We start from the raw sequence: 19,010 nt of genomic DNA on the forward strand, positions 1-19,010 counted from the left end.
AAAGTATCATAAATTTATAGAAATATAATGTTCCAGTAATTGGTATTTCAAAATTTAATATGTCACCAATTCAGAACATGTGTTAAACAGACTTGTTTACATAATAATGTCAAAAGTAATGACAAAAATGTGGAAATTAGAAAATATTTAATGTAAAATTTTCATTTTTTTTAAAGTGAACAAGAGTGATCCCTTGTATATAATCATAATAGTATTTCATCAGTGGAAACTGATAATTGAAATTTTGAAATTAAATGAAATTTGAACATTTTAACTTAATTTTGATAGAAAATTGTAAAATTTGAAATAAAGTCATTTTAGTCAGTTACAGATTAAATTAATTTTACACTGGAATACCTCTAGGGAGGAGTACCAGTTATGTCATTTAATTTACTCAACCTATGTCATGGCAGATGTTTCAAAATTTTTATGTCCTTTTTAATGAATGTGTACTTACTCATTGTATTGATTATCTATTTTTTGTCTATTTAAATGTGTGTGGGATGGATTGGGCTGTGCACTGAACTATGGGTTAAAATAATTTGCTCTTTTATGGAAATGTTAGGTCAAAGTGGTCCTTAGCAACAGGGCTTTTACTATATGGCGAAGTATCGATAGAAATATAAGGGGCGTAATGGAGGGTGGGGGCGGGGAGGGGGCTGGCGCCGGGCTGACGGGTGTGGTGCACGAGGGCGGGTGCCCGGGTGTAGGGGGGGTGCGGGGGGTGCAAGCGTCGCGCTAGTCGTATTTCGTCTGGAGTGTTTATCCCGCGTCGCCGGATCAATACAGTTGGCGCAGTGGCGGTGGCCTAGGCGGCGCAGCGACGGCGCGTGCCTTGTTATATTCGCCAGTGACCCGAGTCTGTGAGATGCTGTCGAACCGAACGGACGCCGGGTCGATGTCGCGTTTGGTGTGAGGGTCGCTCTTAGAGCTACGTTGAATTTTTACATTGCGCCAGTGCGCCCGACAGCCTCCATCCAAGGTGCGCCGCATTTCATGATGACTCATATACCCATTTTGGATTCACTGCGGTGAAAGTGACTTCCAAACGATTAGTCTTTCTGAGAATATTTTAATTTTATTCCGGGATTTAATTACTTTTTCAATTGGTTGATTTTCTTTTTGTTTAAATTGTTGCAGGGGCATCAGTAATATAATTGTCACAGATCACCAACCATGTCGGTCGACAAGGAGGAGCTGGTGCAACGCGCCAAGTTGGCGGAGCAGGCGGAGCGGTACGACGACATGGCGGCCGCGATGAAGGAAGTCACGGAAACCGGCGTCGAGCTAAGCAACGAAGAGCGAAACCTGCTCTCCGTCGCCTACAAGAACGTGGTGGGCGCCAGGCGGTCATCATGGCGAGTAATCTCCTCAATCGAACAGAAAACCGAAGGTTCGGAAAGAAAACAACAGATGGCAAAAGAATATAGGGTTAAAGTAGAAAAAGAGCTCAGAGAAATCTGCTACGACGTTTTGGTAAGAATTTTATTTTATTTATGACTTTACTATTTTCAGCACCATCTCATTTGTTTTACGCTGCGGATATTACGGAATTCCTTCCGCGTTAAATAGATTGATGGCAGTCATAGCCTTCTTACGGCGATGACGTCACCATATTTGCACGGTGCCAATTTAAGGGGTGATGCAAACGTCGCGGTCATTTTGTGCGCAAATTATATATTGATGTTAATGATGGGCGTTATAGCGTAGTAGGTAGCTGGGCTCGCATGGCGGCCGCGGCCGTGCTGGGGCGCGGTGCGGCGTGCGCGCGCAGCGGGGGCGGGGGCGTGACGTATTGCGCCGCGTCACTACTGCGCGCGCAACCATCCCATCTTCGTTCGTTGCCCTATCTCTAGGCATCCGATTATCCGATGCATTTTTTGTCGATTTTCCGTTACGGCATTTAGTACAGTAGAGTTTTTAGTCGTCGCTTTTACGTAATCAGAGGAGAAAGTGCATCGGTATCGATTGGACTATTAATATCTAGTCGCAACTGAATTAAAAAAAAATCCGAACTTAGGAGATTTTATTAAGCAAATTATTACGTAACAGTAACTGCAGCATCATAAAATGTTCTCTCAATACTAAGTTACAATTGTATTAGAAAATTAGTATAGTATAAGAAGTTATACTGAAATAAATTAAAATATTTATAACAATCAAAATATTTCAGTAATTTGAATTTAAATATATTTAAACCGATTAAAAATTGTTACAGGGCTTACTTGATAAACACCTAATCCCTAAGGCTAGTAATCCAGAAAGCAAAGTATTTTACCTTAAAATGAAAGGAGATTACTACAGGTACCTGGCGGAAGTGGCCACAGGAGAAACCAGAAATTGTAAGTAATTTTTTTATTGTTCTTTCAATGTACATATTTTTTTTTAAATTTTTTGTAAATGATATAATGAATATTAAGTCCTTAATAAAACAATAAGTCAGTTCTAACAACCCTTTACAATTACAGCTGTTGTAGACGATTCACAGAAAGCATACCAGGATGCTTTCGAAATCAGCAAGGCAAAAATGCAGCCCACACACCCAATAAGGCTCGGGCTGGCGTTAAATTTCTCCGTGTTCTATTATGAGATATTAAATTCACCAGACAAGGCGTGTCAGCTCGCCAAACAGGTCATTATTTGTGTCAGTTTGCATAGGCTCTGTGCTGGCTGGCACGAGGATGGGCACGCGCGCCGCTAATCGCTCGCTTGTCCCCAGCCGTCGTGGAGGACTCGCAGAAGGCCTACCAGGAGGCGTTCGACATCGCCAAGACCAAAATGCAACCGACTCATCCCATCCGGCTCGGTCTCGCGCTCAACTTTTCCGTATTCTATTACGAGATTATCAACTCCCCTGCGCGGGCGTGCCACTTAGCTAAACAGGTTTATTCATTGCACAACAATCTGCAGTGTACCTATCGATCGTGCATCCCCTACTAACTAGTACACGTCTAGTCACCCTCCAACAGATTGCATGAACATCAAACTTATACAACCTAATTTAGATGTTTCTTAAAAATAAACTCACTAATTTTGCCTCGGCATGGCCATGTAAAGCGATTAACATGTTAATACTCGATCCAGCCAGCATCAAGAGTGTATATTTATTTAACTTGTGTACATATACTATAAGTTGAATGTGTTTGTTGTCGAGTTGAGATGGTAGGAGTGGGTAGAGCGGGAGTGAGACGGGTTTGTGTTGCAGGCTTTCGACGACGCGATCGCCGAGCTGGACACACTTAACGAGGACTCGTACAAGGACTCGACGCTGATCATGCAGCTGCTGCGGGACAACCTGACGCTGTGGACGTCGGACACGCAGGGCGACGGGGACGAGCCGGCCGAGGGCGGCGACAACTAGAGCGCCGCTAGCGCGCAGCTCGCCGCACTCTCATCGGTGTCGTCACTCGCGAGTAACATTCGAGAACGCCGCGCGGCACCCGCCGCCAGCCGTCGCTTGTAAAAATGTTAAACATGTCGTTCGCAGCGGACCTTCTCGTTCCGTCTAAAATTAAATGTTATGTGTCATCTTTGACGGTTTTGTATTTCTGTATTTACACTGGATTACAGATATCGAGCTGACCTGATGAATATAAATATTTATAACTTAAGTTATTAAAATTACGGTTTCTTAAGTTAAAAGTGTTTTCCTTTATTATTTAAAACGAACTCGACAGCCCGGTCGGCCCCAAAGCAACATTCCTCTCGCCGCATGTCAGCAGTGAAGGAGATCATGATGGTGAATGTTTTAAAATTATGCAATTAGATAATAAAATTGTTAACCTACGCCCAGTAACCCAATAAAATTTAGATTTTCATTATAAATCCACGATCTGTAATGGCTGTATGAAATTAGGGCACAAAAAACTTGTTAGTGTCTTTTATGTGGTTTTTTGTGATGTCCTTTATATATAAATATATATTAAATATTACCAAAGCGAAACTAAATGTTGACATTAACCATTTTGTTGTGCCCATCACTGATTAATTACTAGCATTCTGAACTTTCAGGCATTTATTAGCAAAATAGTTTTTGTGATGGACAAATATTGTAACATTTCTGCTGCATTTTATCAGCCATTAATCTATTATATTTTTCATGTTTTCACCAATAAACTTTTGTATTAAATACACTTTTTAGTTTTAGAACCAATATTTAAATAAACCATCACCTATTAACCCCAAAAAGATGTTTGTCTACGCAACGCATTTCGCCATTATCACCGATATACCGTCTAAGCAACCTTTATAACATGATGACAATTGGCAAAGTTTTAGACCTTTTCAAATCATACCCCATTGTAAATATCACATGAATAAATCAAGCCGCAGTCATAAGTAACACGATTTAATTAGAAAAAAAAACAGTACCAAAATCTTAAGGGTGGGAAATCTAGAATACTACGTTAAACTGATTGCCATAGCCAGAAGTCTCCGCGGATATCTCTAAAATAAGTAATCTACGAAGTTATTAGGCAGTTATTTTAGACGGAAACTCAATCGCCAACAATATTCAAAATGTTAGCTACTAGCTAGAAAACCAGAAAATAAAAAGAAATTCTGCAATGGTGTATAATATTGATGAGACGAATAGTAATTTATGTAGCAATTATACTACACTAGTCCAGTGAAAATATTCGGAGAAAACAGGATTGTCTGTGGTGAGTTAAATCGAATTGGCACATCACTAATACGTATACTGTGGCAACACCAGTATTTGACCACCATAAAATATTTGGGAAATTGTCGGGCTGTTAAAATTGTTCAGTATACATTACAATTACATGAACATGCAATAAATAATACCAAAAAGTGATTTATTCACAAATAAAATTTCATATACTTTTAAGAAGCAACTTTTATATAAATTATAACTCCAATAAACAAGATAAAATCTATGGCTTCTTCCTGGAAATAAAATCAAGTATTCAAAACTTACTAGGTTTTACTTGAAGACTCGAGGTGTTGGGATATTTTCCTTAATTAAATCGTTATAAACATATACAAACAATAAAATAAAAATTAAATCTTTATACTAACTCGAGAACGATAAATCACGGCTCTGTTTGCATAGAGAATTATTCTTCTTAATATCATTTGTTGGTACGATTGTACAAAACTATAAATGATGTCAGAATTTTCGCAGGGGGAATACTTGGACATCTTAACCCCTACGGGCTACATTTCAGGGGGAAAACTGGACTAATCCGAAGTGTTTCGTAGTTTAATATAAAGGACGATGCGAAAGTCTGGTCTTATCCCAAATAGTTACGTGTGTTACATCATTGGATTGGTATTTTAGTTTTTTTTTTACTTTCAGCTCATTTCTATGGCTCATTCCGAGATAATTTTTCTTCAACGTGTCAGTTAACAGTAACCATAAACAACATTTTTTCAAATATAGTTCACTATAAGAATGAATACCATAGTTACTACTTGTTTACCCATATCATCAAAGTCGTAAAGATTCTTTTGTAGATATAACAGTGATGACGTATTTTAAAAGCAAACATTTTATTCATAGATCTGTGACTACAATGACCTTATTTTAAATAAGGCTAAGCCCAAAAAATCTCATCGTACCTTTTTTTTAGCTTAAAAAATACTTATCCATTGAATCAATGATGTATCTATCATACGTAGCTATTTGGAGGGTCAAACCAGGATTTTGCATCATCCATCATCGTAAGACGATTTTTGAAAAGCCATTTGGTGTGCGTGATGCTACTCTATGTCAGTGTAATGAAAATTGCGACGCAAGTGCGGTTCAGCTTATGCTTTCAAATAAAAATAATTATTATCAGTCTTAGAAAAATAAAACTTTATTCTTACACGTAAAATTGACAAATGCATTAGAAATACTATTATGGTATCACAGTCTTATTCTATTAACCTTTTCAAACATCAACATTGGAGTTTTTCAAACCGAAAAAGAACACTTTTCTTAATATCGGTAGAAGAATTATACAAAGAAGAGGTCGTACTACGTTAGCCACCAGATATAAGCAAACACATACTAAGTTCACCAACGCTACAACGTAACCGGGTTGTTCCACTGCGTATTCGTTCTCAACTGTCGATGTCGAGTACATACTGTAGACCGCAACGATGGAACGTGGTGCACAAAGCACAACATAAGTACAAATTAAACACAATGATAACTTTAATGCTGGAAAGGTTTCATCGAACTGTGAATGACCTTTCTTGGTTTTCAGTTTTATCATAATTAAAATTGCGGCAGTGCTCATAATAACAATGGGTAGGAACAAGTTGAAAATGGCTAATAATGAGTGCATATTTATCCTATGACTCGTGTCCACAAGCGTGCATAACACTACATTATGATCTAAATGGACAGTAGTCGCTAAAACAAAATCCGGCACGCTTAGCGATGCAGATAAAACCCACACGAAAACTACAGGAGGAGCAATCCGTATTTTGCTATTAGTTAAACGATAATCAACGTTCATCGTACGAGGTGGTGTTGACGTATCGCTGGTCACCAGACTGTGTCGCGAAGATCTAATTTCATCGTCGTCATCAAGATCATCTCTCTTGCTGGAGCTTTGACGTGCTTGTTTTTCTTCCAAACTTGCTGTTGCCAAAGAATGAAGTGCTATTGTAGTTATTAAATATAAAGATGCCGTTGTTGCAAATACATTAAGGCCGCGGTAGGCAATGCACGCACTTCTTCCAAATTGCCACGTTCTTGCGTTGTAAGACCATAGCTCTGGTGCAATGGTTGTTCCCAGCAGTAATAAATCGGCAATGGCTAATTGTATAAGTATGTAAAATAGACCTGAAAAAAAGAAAAACAATATTAATCGTTTGTTGATCTTTAATTGCCTGGTTTTACGATTGCGTTCCCTTCAATATTACAGCGACATCCTGATCAAAAACAGGCCTGTACTTGTTATTGATCTGTTTCAGGTTATTTTTCAATTATGGTTAAAATTAATTCAGTGACATTCATGTCTACTATGAAGCAAACTCTTGTATCGATAAAAAAACATTAAGTTTAAATACGGAGAATTTAATTTGTTTTTTTTTTAATAATAACCGATAAGTTTTAACAAAACATAGTTGTATTGTATAAAAATTTATTATTTTATTTTAGGTACAAATATCAAAATTATAAGATTATTACTTAATATAGGATCGTAATTTAAAAATGTACCATTGGTTGATCGCTTGAGCAGGGAGGCGAGGAGCGCGCAATGTGTTAGAGCGGCGGCGCCGGCGACGGGCGCGGCGCACACTGCGAGCGCGAGCGGCCGCACCAGTTGCTCCGGCGATGCGCCCCACTCTGCCTCTGCCTCCGCGAGCTCAGCCATGGCGTCGGCCCTCGGGGAGCGTGGCGGGATCAATGACTTTCGCTGCCTCGCTCCTCGCTTGCCTTCCCGCCGTCCTGTTTTTTTTTTCGACGTCGCTAGTGAATCACCACATCGGGAACATGTGCCACACAGTACGCACACCCTAGCCAGTGTCCACAACTAAACTGTGCGTATCATACACTACTCCTCTTACTGGTCGTGTTACTGTAAAAGGATGAAGCTTAATTTAGGCCGTAGCCGTCGTGCGACGCGCGCCTCGGCGACACTGAACGTTTCATTACTAGAGAGGAACTGCGCTAAGTTTGCATGTGAATGTGTGCGAATATTAATAATAAGGGCTGCAGTTCTCTTCATTATCATTCAACACCCGCAGCGCAGCACGCTACCTGCGGATGTCGCCGAACGACCGGTGACCGTTATGATGGCTTACCAGTCGCATGATTTGACATTCAAATCGCATGTATTCGGTTATAATTATTTATTGTCAGTATAAATATGTCTGAAATTGTTCAACAGGAGACATTAAAAATATTCATATCACTAATTTTTATATCTTTTGAACCATTGAAAAAATTCCCACTCGCACATCTTGATTTTAATATTCTATAAACTTATCAAAACTAACGTGTCTTGAGAGTTTAGGTTTTAAGACATAAATTGCTTCTATTAATCGTTGCGTAATTGTTTTTACAAATAGTTTTCTTTCACTATTCATGAGTTGTTGCTATTATTATTTTAAGGTAAATAAAGGCAAAGAATGTTCCTCTGAACTTACATGAGTGTGATTGACTATTGTCTTCTGTATACACAAGCGTCTGCATATTTCTTCCGACGGTAAATATCCTTTCAGTTGTTTTGCTACCAGAAAAGGAACTGCATCGGTCTTTACTAAGATAAGAAAATATTATTATTCTGTATAGATGTACAATAAGGCATTTTTTTTCAAACTAACGTTATAAAGTTAATTAGAATCCTTTTATTTAGATTGTCAAAGTACGAGACCATTGGAAACCAACTGTATTACTCCAAAAATACAGTAAGGCACTGTTTAGATTACCACGTGCTTAACCCTTTGGCCGCCGGTGCTCGATATTGTGAACGTTAACGTGATTATAAAAGAGTATGTCTTTCGTTTAAACATGCATCACCTAAACTACTTTCGGTATAAGTAATTTGTTATTTATTTGTCAAAATTGCATTTCAGAAACTAAGGTAGCTTAGGGCTTATAGATCGAATTTCGGAAACCTACTATCACAACATTAGAAATGTTGTCTTTAACCTCGTTTTAAAACAATGTCCGAATGTCGTGTAATTTTAACTGTGTTTCATATGAATAAACTTATTAGAAGAATTACAATTTTTACTAGAAATTATATTATAAACTTGTTTTAAAAAAATACTAGGACTCAAAACTAATAATACAACGCCAACAATAGGCTTGTTAAATGATTGGGTGCTTCTTAAATTAGCTATTGGTAGGTAAATAATTGATATTTGTTTATTATGAATCCGTAAAATTATTATATAATATATTATTTTAATTAAGCTTAGTAATTAGCACTTGCCTGGCTTGAATTAACGTAAATTCATCGATATTTGTAGTGTTTTTATCAGTTGCATAATCAAAATTGACGATGGTAAACTAAGAGAGCTTAACAATATATGTAGAGAGAGCGGATGAGGAAAATGTAGCGTATTAATAATAACTTGAAGGTACTCGTTCTTATCGATCGATGTTACCATGGGCAACATTTGTAAAAGTGCCACATCAAAATCAAGTAAAATTGAATAAGAAGACTTGCGGAAATTATACCAAATGTGTGCGGAAGTTAATCTTCCTTGTTTTGCAAATCGTACAAAATACTTTGTTCATAATTTCGTGTATTTGTAAAGATGCCGTTCAAAAACCTTCTCCTTCCCTTTTTTTCGGTGAATTTTTTTTCATATAGTCTCTCTTTCGTATAGGTTAGAGTCTTTTGTATGTAAATTATTTAGCATATTTGGCATTGAATAAATGAAATGGGTGCATTGACTGTACTTAATAAATTAATTATATAAATAATGTTAAATGCAGTGCATGCGGGTCGTACTGCACTTGTTATATCTTCTAACGATAACTCTTCCAAGAAATTATGCAACATGCATGTGGGAAACATCTTTAATATGCTAATAATTTGCAAACTGTGCTTAATTATTATTCTTTAAGGATTCCGTATTTTCGTAAATGTATATTTTGTTCAAGTAAACACTATTTCTATATCAATTTGGGTCTTGATATTTGTTTTTAAATGTTTGCTTAGGTCTAGTTGTGTAGATTATAATGATTGTAGATTGTAGGTTGGTTAGGTATTTGCCGCAACTATAGCCGTTAATTGATTACTAGGAGATTAGTGTAGATTTCATATATTAAACGTTTCAAGTATTATGCTTTTACGATTTATCTTATTTTCTCATTAGTGCTGGCTATATTTTTATTGATAATTTGTTAAATAATTTGATTATGTTTATTAGTGATCGATCATCGACGGGTGCTGGAGTGACGGATGGGCCGCAGGCGACAAATGACAATGGTGGTCGGGGGAGGCGCGTGGGCGCTGCCACTCGGCAGCCAAAATCTGCACTTTCCTTCGACTTTCTCTCGGAGGTGCGAAAGGTATTCACCGGGGGCACGCAATGCTTGTTCAGTAGCGGCCGAGGCATACGTACGCGTTCTAATCTCCGGCGCGGCGTCGCATCACTGCATATCCGATATTCAAAGCACCTGCATACTTCCGTGTTTATAAGCGTTGTGGCGTGTGAGGTGAGCGGATTTGCCTGGTGGCGTGTGCGCTGTGATGTCGGAGGGCGGCAGGGCGGCCATGGCTCGAGGTCACTCGGCGCTCGTTGTATTGCTGTGCGCTCTACGCGCTACTACGCCTGCGCGTTTTCCTGTGAGTATGCAAACATATAATCGTTAGGGCGGGCGGATATGCAAATAAGCTTTTACATTAATGTTTCATGTCTTTGTATGCTTGTGTTTTCCATTATTATTTAATTTTTTACGTGTAATTTGGTTTGTGTTTGTGTTAATCATAAAGTTATAAAATATATATATAAAAATGAATCCATTGCCGTCGAGTTAATTACTTAGTAACTTAGATTTCGCGATATATTTACGGAAACTGTAATGATAATAAAATTCTAAATATTCTATTAAATAATGAATTTGTTCAAATTTAAATTTTCTAGTAAAATTATTACGTTGTAAGTGAAGTCAGGTGAAGTAACTTCAATTATCAGTGGACGTTTTTGCTTAACGAATAGCAAAGAACTCCGCCTACTCCAATTGTGATAAGACGTATGTGTTAATGCATATAATTTAAACTGAATATAAATGGCGTCTACTTACATTAATTTTGTGCCGTTATGTTTTTATAGTTTTACAATTGTAATTTAGATCAAAGATATCAAATACTTTGTACCTACTTTAAAAAGATTCAAGATCGTTGATGAGTCTTCAAAAAAAGAAAAAAACAAACAGCCAGTTCTCAGTGAACACATGAATCATTATGTGTTGTAACGGGCACAAAGAAAACAAAGACATTTCCTGTTGTCTTAAATATTTCTTCGACAAAAACACATTTGTAAACTTATAATGCATATGTAATATTGCATAAAACAATGAACTTTATCCTCAATCTTTTTGTTTATTTTAACAAAATGAATGAATTTGTATAATGTTAAAATTGAAAATAAAACAAAAACATGATAAATAATGTATTAACGTTATAAAAATTATTTATATATATTTAAAAGAAGGAAAATTTTCTGCATAATGTGGCATTGTATAAATGTAAGTAGTAAGTACATAGGTACTCCGGATCTACTATGTCTATAGATTTTGTATCAGTTTAATAATTAAATTATTTTTTTAATCTTATTAATATTAAAAGGCATATTAAAAATTGGGCTTTACAAAACCCCTGTTTGTGTTAAAAACGAGTTGTACTAGGTAGTCAGTGATATTTGTCTTTTTGTTTTAAAATAATGTTTAACAAAATTGTTTTTTTTATTAGAGAGAGAAATGAGTAGATCGTAAACACAATCATTTTAATTAAAGTAAAATTAACGTGGCTATAAATTATTAACATATTTAGGTTAACTGTTTTGTTATACTCATAAGCGACATTTTTATTTGGTCGGATTAATTTGTTGTATTGTAAAAGGACAATAACAATTATATCTCCTTTTGTTGGTTAACCATTGCGGATAATGTAGATCTAAACGGTACTTCTAAATGTATAAATATTGTCAAAATTACTTTCACTTATTTTTGATTTTTCATGTGGTCGAGTATAATTTTATTTTGGCAATTATATTACGTAATACAATGGTGCTTTGTCTTTACCGCACTCGATCACGTAGCGAGTTACACAAGCGTAAATGTCACGTACTTATGGTTTTTCAATCGGCTCTCGATGATTCACAATACGTTCTTTATTGTAGCCGTGTCGTCGGGACGTGAGGCTCGGTTGCAACTGAGATGATGGTTAACTTTCATTCTCCGGGACCGTCTAACACGGACACTTGAATTCCAAACTTAATGACTTAACTGGACACTGGCGTAACTTAACGTATTTTGTCATTCGAGTAATGTTAGGAAGCTATTGTTACATCCGTAATGGTAAAACAAATAGTTGTTCTACGTTTTACTTTCCCCTTTACTTCACTAGCGTCCGCTAATGTGGAGACTATACTGGACTGAGTCACCTGTTTTGGGTTTCTCTTGCGCTATCTAACAAGGTCGGCGATCTTCCACTCCAAACCCATCAACGTCCACTGCGATAAGCCTTGTTACAATTACCCGTCAGGTATTCACGGTGGCGAGTGATTCATCAATCAACCTTTTTTTTCTCTATTTACAACGGAGAATAAAAGCAAATTAGTTCCACGAAATTTCACTCTATCAATAAATAATTATATCGTAGTTTCTAAACTTATTTCCGCGAAACATTGTGGACTTTCCAGGTTTTAATTCATATCCGTAATTTGTATTTTCCTAGATAAACGTTTAACAAATCGTGAACCTGTTCGATGTACAGTTTTAAGAGCAACGTATCAGTTTCCCAGTTCGGTATAATTAACAGAAGATAAATAAAACTTTTTCTTTCTTTTTAAATGTGATAAGCACAAAATTGTCTTCTTTTTCTGATCAGTTTTTTTCAAGCATGAGATGGAACAAAATATTTCCATACAGCACTTGTTTGATAATATTTGAGAATGAACCTATTAACGAAAGTGTACTCATTAATTGAAGCAATAAAGCAGCGTGGGAATGCGACGAAGGTCTCGACAATGTATTTGCAGCCCACGCTGCGCGGGCGCCCGTGTCATGTCACCGGCAGCGACCTCGATCGACAAAGCATTCATCATCTAACCGACTACCGAAGTGTTCCTGATACCTACATCGATTGTATTGTCACAAGCCCCGCCGTCGCGTCGTACACTCTGCTTCATCATAAACTCACTTTTCGTCTGAGCCAGATACACCGTTTGCTTTAGCGCGGTCATTACTTACCACTTAACATACTTTGATTGTTTTTATAATGTTAAGTACGAGCTATACGGAATTTACACAGCAATAAAATATTTTCTATTCCGCAAGGATTTTACTCTGATCGTTTATTTTGTTATTAGCATACGGCTCGCAGTGTGAGTCCGCGTGTTGTATTTGTTGTTTTGGTTTGATATTTACATTTATTTGCTCGTACTAGATTTCATGACTGAGTGACTTTAGCTAAACACACACACACACACTGACGTGAAAGAATACGTGTGCGAACATCAAGCAAATAATACTGATCGCCTCATGTCGTCAGGAGGTCCTACCGCTACAAGGCTGGTTTGAGGGGCAGGATGCGGGGGAGGCGGAGATGCAATTGGTGTACCTGCCAGCACTGCTGCCGCGCGAGGCACAGTCCGCAGGCGACGCCGACGACCGCGATGTGCCGCTGCCCTACAAGTTCGACGCTTTCGGACGGTGAGTTGTTTAACTAAAACATATCTCGTCGATGACTAGTCGTTCGTGGCGAATGGATCTGCAATAAAATAAATTGTTTGTGATGCGGTGAATAAACTTGGACAACTGTAAGGGTATGGATAATTATTAAAATATTAGACGTCAATATGTTCTTAATCCTTAAAAAGATCTTAAAAGGTTTTCGAAAAACTAAGAAAGACTCAGATTCCTTTCAAGTTTCGAAATTAATTAAGACGGAGAAGACTACCAACCTACTCTAGCAGGTACTAGCATTCCATAGACCGGATTGCAAAAATTACATAACCTTATTTCGACCACAAACGTCACGAGTTTTTGTTTGACCACTTATATCGTAAATTGCGATTAAGCTGCACTAACATTAAACTTGATTGAAACCGCACAAGATGACTACAATTCAGTTCGTGGCACGTTCCAATTCCCAGTTCCGTGCGCTGTTATGTTTGTTATATAACTAGCCTCTATTATTCATATTACACAAGTTTCAAAACAATAAGCGAATGATAGGCACATACCAGCTCTATATTTTCATTATTTATTTATTATTATTTTATTAATACTACCAAATATACGTTATAAAGTATACTTTCAAATATTTAAAAAAAACGTTTTTATTATTTTAAAGCTAGTAGAGGCAATCAAGTTTTAATTTAAGTTAAAGTTTGCTTAATTAAGTACTTGCTTACTTGCGTATAGTGTAGGGCGTTTTTATTTATCATTTTTATCGATATTATACTTATCTCCTTTAGTCAAATTTTCTATGTTTTAAAGCAATTGATTTTAAACTTTTCCGTTTTATAAAAATTAAGAGTGTTCGTGATATTTGTAGGTACTCTTTGTAAATTACTTTTGTGCACTTTCTATTCTTTTATAAGTGATTCTTCATTTTACTGATGAATAACGTAGAATAGCGTTTTTGCCCGTTCAGTTTGATTACGCAAAATTTTCGTTTCAATATTCTGCCGAAAGAAAGTGTTTATAAGTTTTTTGTAAAGAAAAAGTTTAGTATTTCTTTTTGTAAGTTTGTTTCCAATTTAAGATGGTTTTATTTTAACAGTAAGCATCAGTTAGTTACCACGTTTTAATAGACGAAAGATTAATTTTAAATAGTGCACATAATTTTAAAACGTTGAAATCTAAAATTTATATTTTGATTTCAATCTTTTTTCTTACACCGGAAATGATTTGTTTTTTTTTTTTTTTTTAATTTGTATTTGGTATAAAAACAGCCATTTCTAAATCCCCGGATGTGACAAAATTTATCTTTATTTATTTATTGATAAGTAGGATCCTGTTCGTTGACTTTATTTGTTTGGTAGCAAGGGGAGGGCTTAAGAAAACTAATACATACGTGACATTGATAAATATGAAACATTAGCTATCGCCCGCGACTCTGTCCCTAATAAAAAGAACCTTAATAGTAGCCAGACTATGTTTTACATCTATGCTAAATTTCTTCAAGATTCGTTGAGCCGTTTTGGAGATACCGTCTAACAAATATCCATCCATCCATCTAAACTTTCGCAGTTATAATATTAGTAAGAGTAGTTGGTGTTAATCTCGTAAGCCTATGTTTCCACTGCCCATACAATCATACAATATCATATTATCATTCACCTTGTTATCTTTGAAAAAACACATATAGAGCAAAATGTTTTTATAAAGGTGCAGTGGAAATGCACAGTAATTATACCTAGATTGCAATATGAACTTTACATATAGACAAAGATCAGTCATACAGTGGTCGAATAAAAATATTTATAGTTAGGGACTAGCTCTGATTAAGATATTGCGGGAAAACATTATCGAGTCATTGCATAAGAACTGCTTAGAAACATTAGACTTTATTAAAACTTTAGAACGAAGAGCTCGAATATTTAAGTTAAAACTAACTTTGTCAATAAATTGTCAACTCTTAATGTAAAGTTTTTAGTACTTCAATTAGTAACATTAAGTCCAAAGCGATGTGTTAAGTTTTTAAGCGAGAGTAAGCCATTTTTACTATCGTATAATATTTGCACGGCACATCTGTAGAAATTTTCAACGTTTAAAATGTCAAAAAGTGGTTACAATTAGCACATATCTACGAAAAATTACGTAGATTAACATTTGAGGTTAAAAGTCTACTTATTAAATTATCTTCCATTGATTTTTGTGCTTTAATTTAATTACCCTACAAATGTATAAGTTAAGCAAATATATTTTAATTGCATTTTGAATACTCTTAGTCAAAATATGGAAAGATTTTACGTATATACGTATCAACCGGCATGACATGTTTTTATTTAAGTTACGAATGCAATTGATCAGGTAATATTTAATCTCGAAGAAGATGAATAGTTTTCCAATGGTAGAACTATAACAGGACAGTACAAGATTGCGACAAAAAAATAACGTCATCAGCTTGCAGTATTGTATGAAGACAGTGTTCAAATCAAATAACAGTTTCCGTTGACACATATTCATGTTTAATCGTCCCTTTATCCTTTACCAACTGACCTGATTAAACTCCAGCAAAACAAAAAGACATCAATGTTTTTAAATTATGTTTCCTATGCAAATAAAATTAATACAATACAATGCTATTAATAGAACAGTTGAATAAAGCGTTGAGCGGTTAATTGTCCTGTTTCAATTTAATGTCTACGTTTGGGTTAGCTTATTGATATAAATTGGTCTATGAAGCTTAAACTAACAAAAGGCCTTGTCATCTTAGTTCGAATACTCACATTAGTATGTAAAGCACACGAAACTAAATAAAACTTTGTTGTATATTTGAAAGTTATGTAATACTCGTGTAATAAAATTATCATTAAAGTAAACGGTTTCTTTCCAAGTTTCTGAAATAGCGTCTAAACGAATTTAACAAACATGTGATTACTTTTTCAATATAGATGTGTATACATTACAGGAGCTTTGACTTACGATTGCTACCCAACCGCGGGCTGGTGTCACCGCAGTTTGCTGTGTGGTCAGAAAACGGGGAAGAGGCGCCTCTGTCGTCCATCGACACTTCTTGCCATTACCTGCATGCCGGACCCAACACTGTTGCCGCGTTTTCTGCTTGTAGAGATCATGCGCTTGTTAGTATAATTTTATACATGTATATTTAATGCAAATAGAAGAATAAGAAGATTTACAATTGCACAATTAAAGTTATTCTAAGGGTAATCAGTTTTCTATCTCAAATTCTCGGTCTCACCCAAGTTTGTGGTAACGAATACCATACTAGATAATTAAGAAAAAGTACAAGTACAAATAAATATTCTTCATTCCTTTAATAAATAATGTTGTTTAATTTCAGCATGGATTAATAGTGACTGATAATTCGACATACGAAGTGCGTCCTTTGCCTCACGGCGCGGGTCGTGCACAAGATGGCGGCGGGCGCCGAGCCCACGTGATTCGGCGCGCGCCCCCGCCCCCCGTCTCAGCCGGGGACGCGCAGTACATTCGCCCGCGAGTGCGGCGGCCGCGTCAGCCTCGGTTGCACGCCAACTTGCCCTCCAAGTACACTATAGAAATAGCCCTGTTTCTTGACGAAGCCGGCTACAAACTCTTCCATCCCTTCCTTAACCATAATGAAGGTGATCTTCGTGATATGCTACTCGCATACATCAATGGAGTAAGTTCTGATAAATGGAATAACAATAACGGTCACACATATTAAATAATTGGAAAGAGAATCTCAACGTATCATTGGGATTAATAAAATCATGCAATCACTTCAGGTCCAAGCTTTATACCACCATGCTTCATTGGGAACCAGGATCCAGCTGTCGTTGGTGCGGCTGACACTGCTGCGCTCACAACCCAGCGAGTTGCCGCCGTACGCCGAGAGAGGGCGTCTGCTCGATTCATTCTGCGCGTACCAAAAGTCATTGAATGTCGACGACGATGATGATCCTCAGCATTGGGATATGGCACTTTTACTATCCGGGTTAATATATGTTTATTTTAATATATAAGGTTCCTTTTTATCATTCCATCTTCCACACCCTCGCTGATTTCTAAAAACTCATCCACAATCATTCTGCTAGGCCTTCGAAAACAATATTTGAATATATCTCGAAATGTAGTCAGCTAAAGTAAGCACTTACTAGTGGCAAAATTGTCTTCAGGAAATGAACATGAAAAATGTTATGATTTGCAGGTTGGACTTTTACTCGGAGGAAGGCGGTCGCCGTAACGGAGTGACGATGGGCCTGGCGCCGGTGGGCGGCGTGTGTCTGCCGGCGCACGCCTGCGTTGTCTCCGAGTTCGGTGCCAGCGACCTGCTGGGCCGCCCCTACCCCTCAGCTGGGTTCACCTCTGTTTACATACTCGCGCATGAGATAGGACACAAGTCGGTTTATTTTATATTTTTTTCCTGACAATTTTTCCATAGCAAATTTGCAGTTTAGGTTATTGACTATAAAAATCAAGCCGCATGCACAAATGTCGGTCTATTTCGTATACTATTTATTGGTATTGTTATGTTGCAGTCTGGGTATGCATCACGACGGCACGGGCAATGCGTGCGCGCGAGATGGCTACATAATGTCGCCTTCACGCGGCACGCACGGCGAGGCTTCCTGGTCCCGCTGCAGCGCAAAGGTTGCCGCAGACCTTCAGTAAGATACACAAGTTACTTTGCTCCCACAACCACCACTTTAAGCTTTTGTACAAGAAACTACAGTGATTTAAGGATGATTCGACGTCTTAGAAACTCACTCACTCACTCGTCACTTCATGATAAGTTGTGGAACAGGTCTGATGCCAGCACGGAAGAAAATAAATTAGTTAGTACTCAAGTTAATTCAAGTTTATCTCTGTCAAAAAATAGGATTGACCCATAGGAAAAATTTAAAATAACTTCTACGATACAATACTATTTCACCTCTTATCCGCTTATTATTTTGCTTAATTTCAGATGGGCAACGTGTCTATTAGACGGCTCCGACGATGACGAAGACATACCTGAACAGCTCCACCACGAGCGCTTCGGCGGCGCCCCGGGGATTGTGTGGGATGCTAAGAAGCAGTGCGAGGTACGAATACATGTAGTTACCCGACATACAAGGTCTTTTCCGCTTTGTTGACTTCGTATTGATGATGTTATGTATTGTTTATTGCAGGTGCTGCTGCGGGACGTGGACGCGGCGCCGGTGGAGGAGAGCGGAAGTGGCGGGAGAGGCGGAGGCAGCGCGGCGCAGTGCGCGCAGCTGACGTGCCGCTCGCCGCACCGCCTCGGCTTCTACTACGCTGGCCCGGCGCTGCCCGGCACGCCCTGCGGACTGCGCAAGGTGCCTGTGTCCATCCTTACTGCAAACACAAAATTTACAATTAACACTTACACAGAAAAGAAACTCGGTACGGCCGTAACATTTCTACAAGGATAGTTACATTCAATCTAGAATTAGCTACATGGAGGAATTTCTCCATGTGCAACCAACACAGCTACTTCTTTTAGCTTTCCAGATACCTATCAAAATATAGTCTTTTGATGTAGACATTACAAAACAATGCATTTCATATTATAGTGATTTTTGTTTTAGATTATATTACTTTTTTTTAAATTTTGTATTGTAAATGTGTAGTGGTGTCAAGGCGGGGAATGCGTGGCGGCGGAGCAGTCGCCGGAGGCGGACAGCCCGGT

At 37.5% G+C, this 19,010-nt stretch overlaps 3 protein-coding genes across 8 annotated transcripts in view; 2 read left to right on the plus strand and 1 right to left on the minus strand.

Annotated features, from left to right (window-relative positions):
• The window catches only part of 14-3-3zeta (tyrosine 3-monooxygenase/tryptophan 5-monooxygenase activation protein zeta), a 5,615-nt gene extending 1,482 nt beyond the window's left edge, over positions 1 to 4,133 (plus strand). For 3 of the 6 annotated variants that reach the window (XM_013320760.1, XM_013320756.1, XM_013320759.1), the window contains exons 2-5: positions 1,141 to 1,476; positions 2,219 to 2,342; positions 2,469 to 2,632; positions 3,206 to 3,642. In XM_013320760.1, coding sequence (XP_013176214.1) covers positions 1,177 to 1,476; positions 2,219 to 2,342; positions 2,469 to 2,632; positions 3,206 to 3,361 — 744 coding nt within the window. In that variant the 5' untranslated portion in view covers positions 1,141 to 1,176 and the 3' untranslated portion in view covers positions 3,362 to 3,642. 6 annotated transcript variants of the gene reach the window in all.
• Positions 4,134 to 5,804: 1,671 nt separating this feature from the next.
• Positions 5,805 to 7,923, minus strand: LOC106124274 (uncharacterized). The gene is made up of 2 exons (XM_013320753.1): positions 7,178 to 7,923; positions 5,805 to 6,799 (listed from the first exon to the last, which is right to left on the minus strand). The coding sequence occupies exons 1-2, from the start codon at positions 7,332 to 7,334 to the stop codon at positions 5,898 to 5,900; spliced, it is 1,059 nt and encodes a 352-aa protein (XP_013176207.1). The 5' UTR covers positions 7,335 to 7,923; the 3' UTR covers positions 5,805 to 5,897.
• A 958-nt stretch (positions 7,924 to 8,881) lies between these two features.
• Positions 8,882 to 19,010, plus strand: part of LOC106123889 (A disintegrin and metalloproteinase with thrombospondin motifs 7) — a 14,758-nt gene continuing 4,629 nt past the window's right edge. The window contains exons 1-10 of the mRNA XM_013320302.1: positions 8,882 to 10,265; positions 13,194 to 13,354; positions 16,284 to 16,455; positions 16,677 to 16,997; positions 17,104 to 17,312; positions 17,526 to 17,717; positions 17,857 to 17,985; positions 18,285 to 18,402; positions 18,490 to 18,657; positions 18,952 to 19,008. Of these exons, the coding sequence (XP_013175756.1) occupies positions 10,170 to 10,265; positions 13,194 to 13,354; positions 16,284 to 16,455; positions 16,677 to 16,997; positions 17,104 to 17,312; positions 17,526 to 17,717; positions 17,857 to 17,985; positions 18,285 to 18,402; positions 18,490 to 18,657; positions 18,952 to 19,008 (1,623 nt within the window). The 5' untranslated portion in view covers positions 8,882 to 10,169. The remainder of the gene's footprint in view (positions 10,266 to 13,193; positions 13,355 to 16,283; positions 16,456 to 16,676; positions 16,998 to 17,103; positions 17,313 to 17,525; positions 17,718 to 17,856; positions 17,986 to 18,284; positions 18,403 to 18,489; positions 18,658 to 18,951; positions 19,009 to 19,010) is intronic.

This window comes from Papilio xuthus, unplaced genomic scaffold (genome assembly GCF_000836235.2).
Source record: "Papilio xuthus unplaced genomic scaffold, Pxut_1.1 DF825946.1, whole genome shotgun sequence".
In the NCBI taxonomy this organism is placed as follows: domain Eukaryota; kingdom Metazoa; phylum Arthropoda; class Insecta; order Lepidoptera; family Papilionidae; genus Papilio; species Papilio xuthus.

What these genes read in the sequence shown, in the direction of transcription:
- LOC106124274 (XM_013320753.1), bottom strand. Translation starts at nt 7,334, where the DNA reads ATGGCTGAGCTCGCGGAGGCAGAGGCAGAGTGGGGCGCATCGCCGGAG. An exon ending in GCTCAAGCGATCAACCAATG is followed by an intron (nt 6,800 to 7,177) that starts GTACATTTTTAA and finishes TCTTTTTTTCAG; the next exon opens with GTCTATTTTACATACTTATA.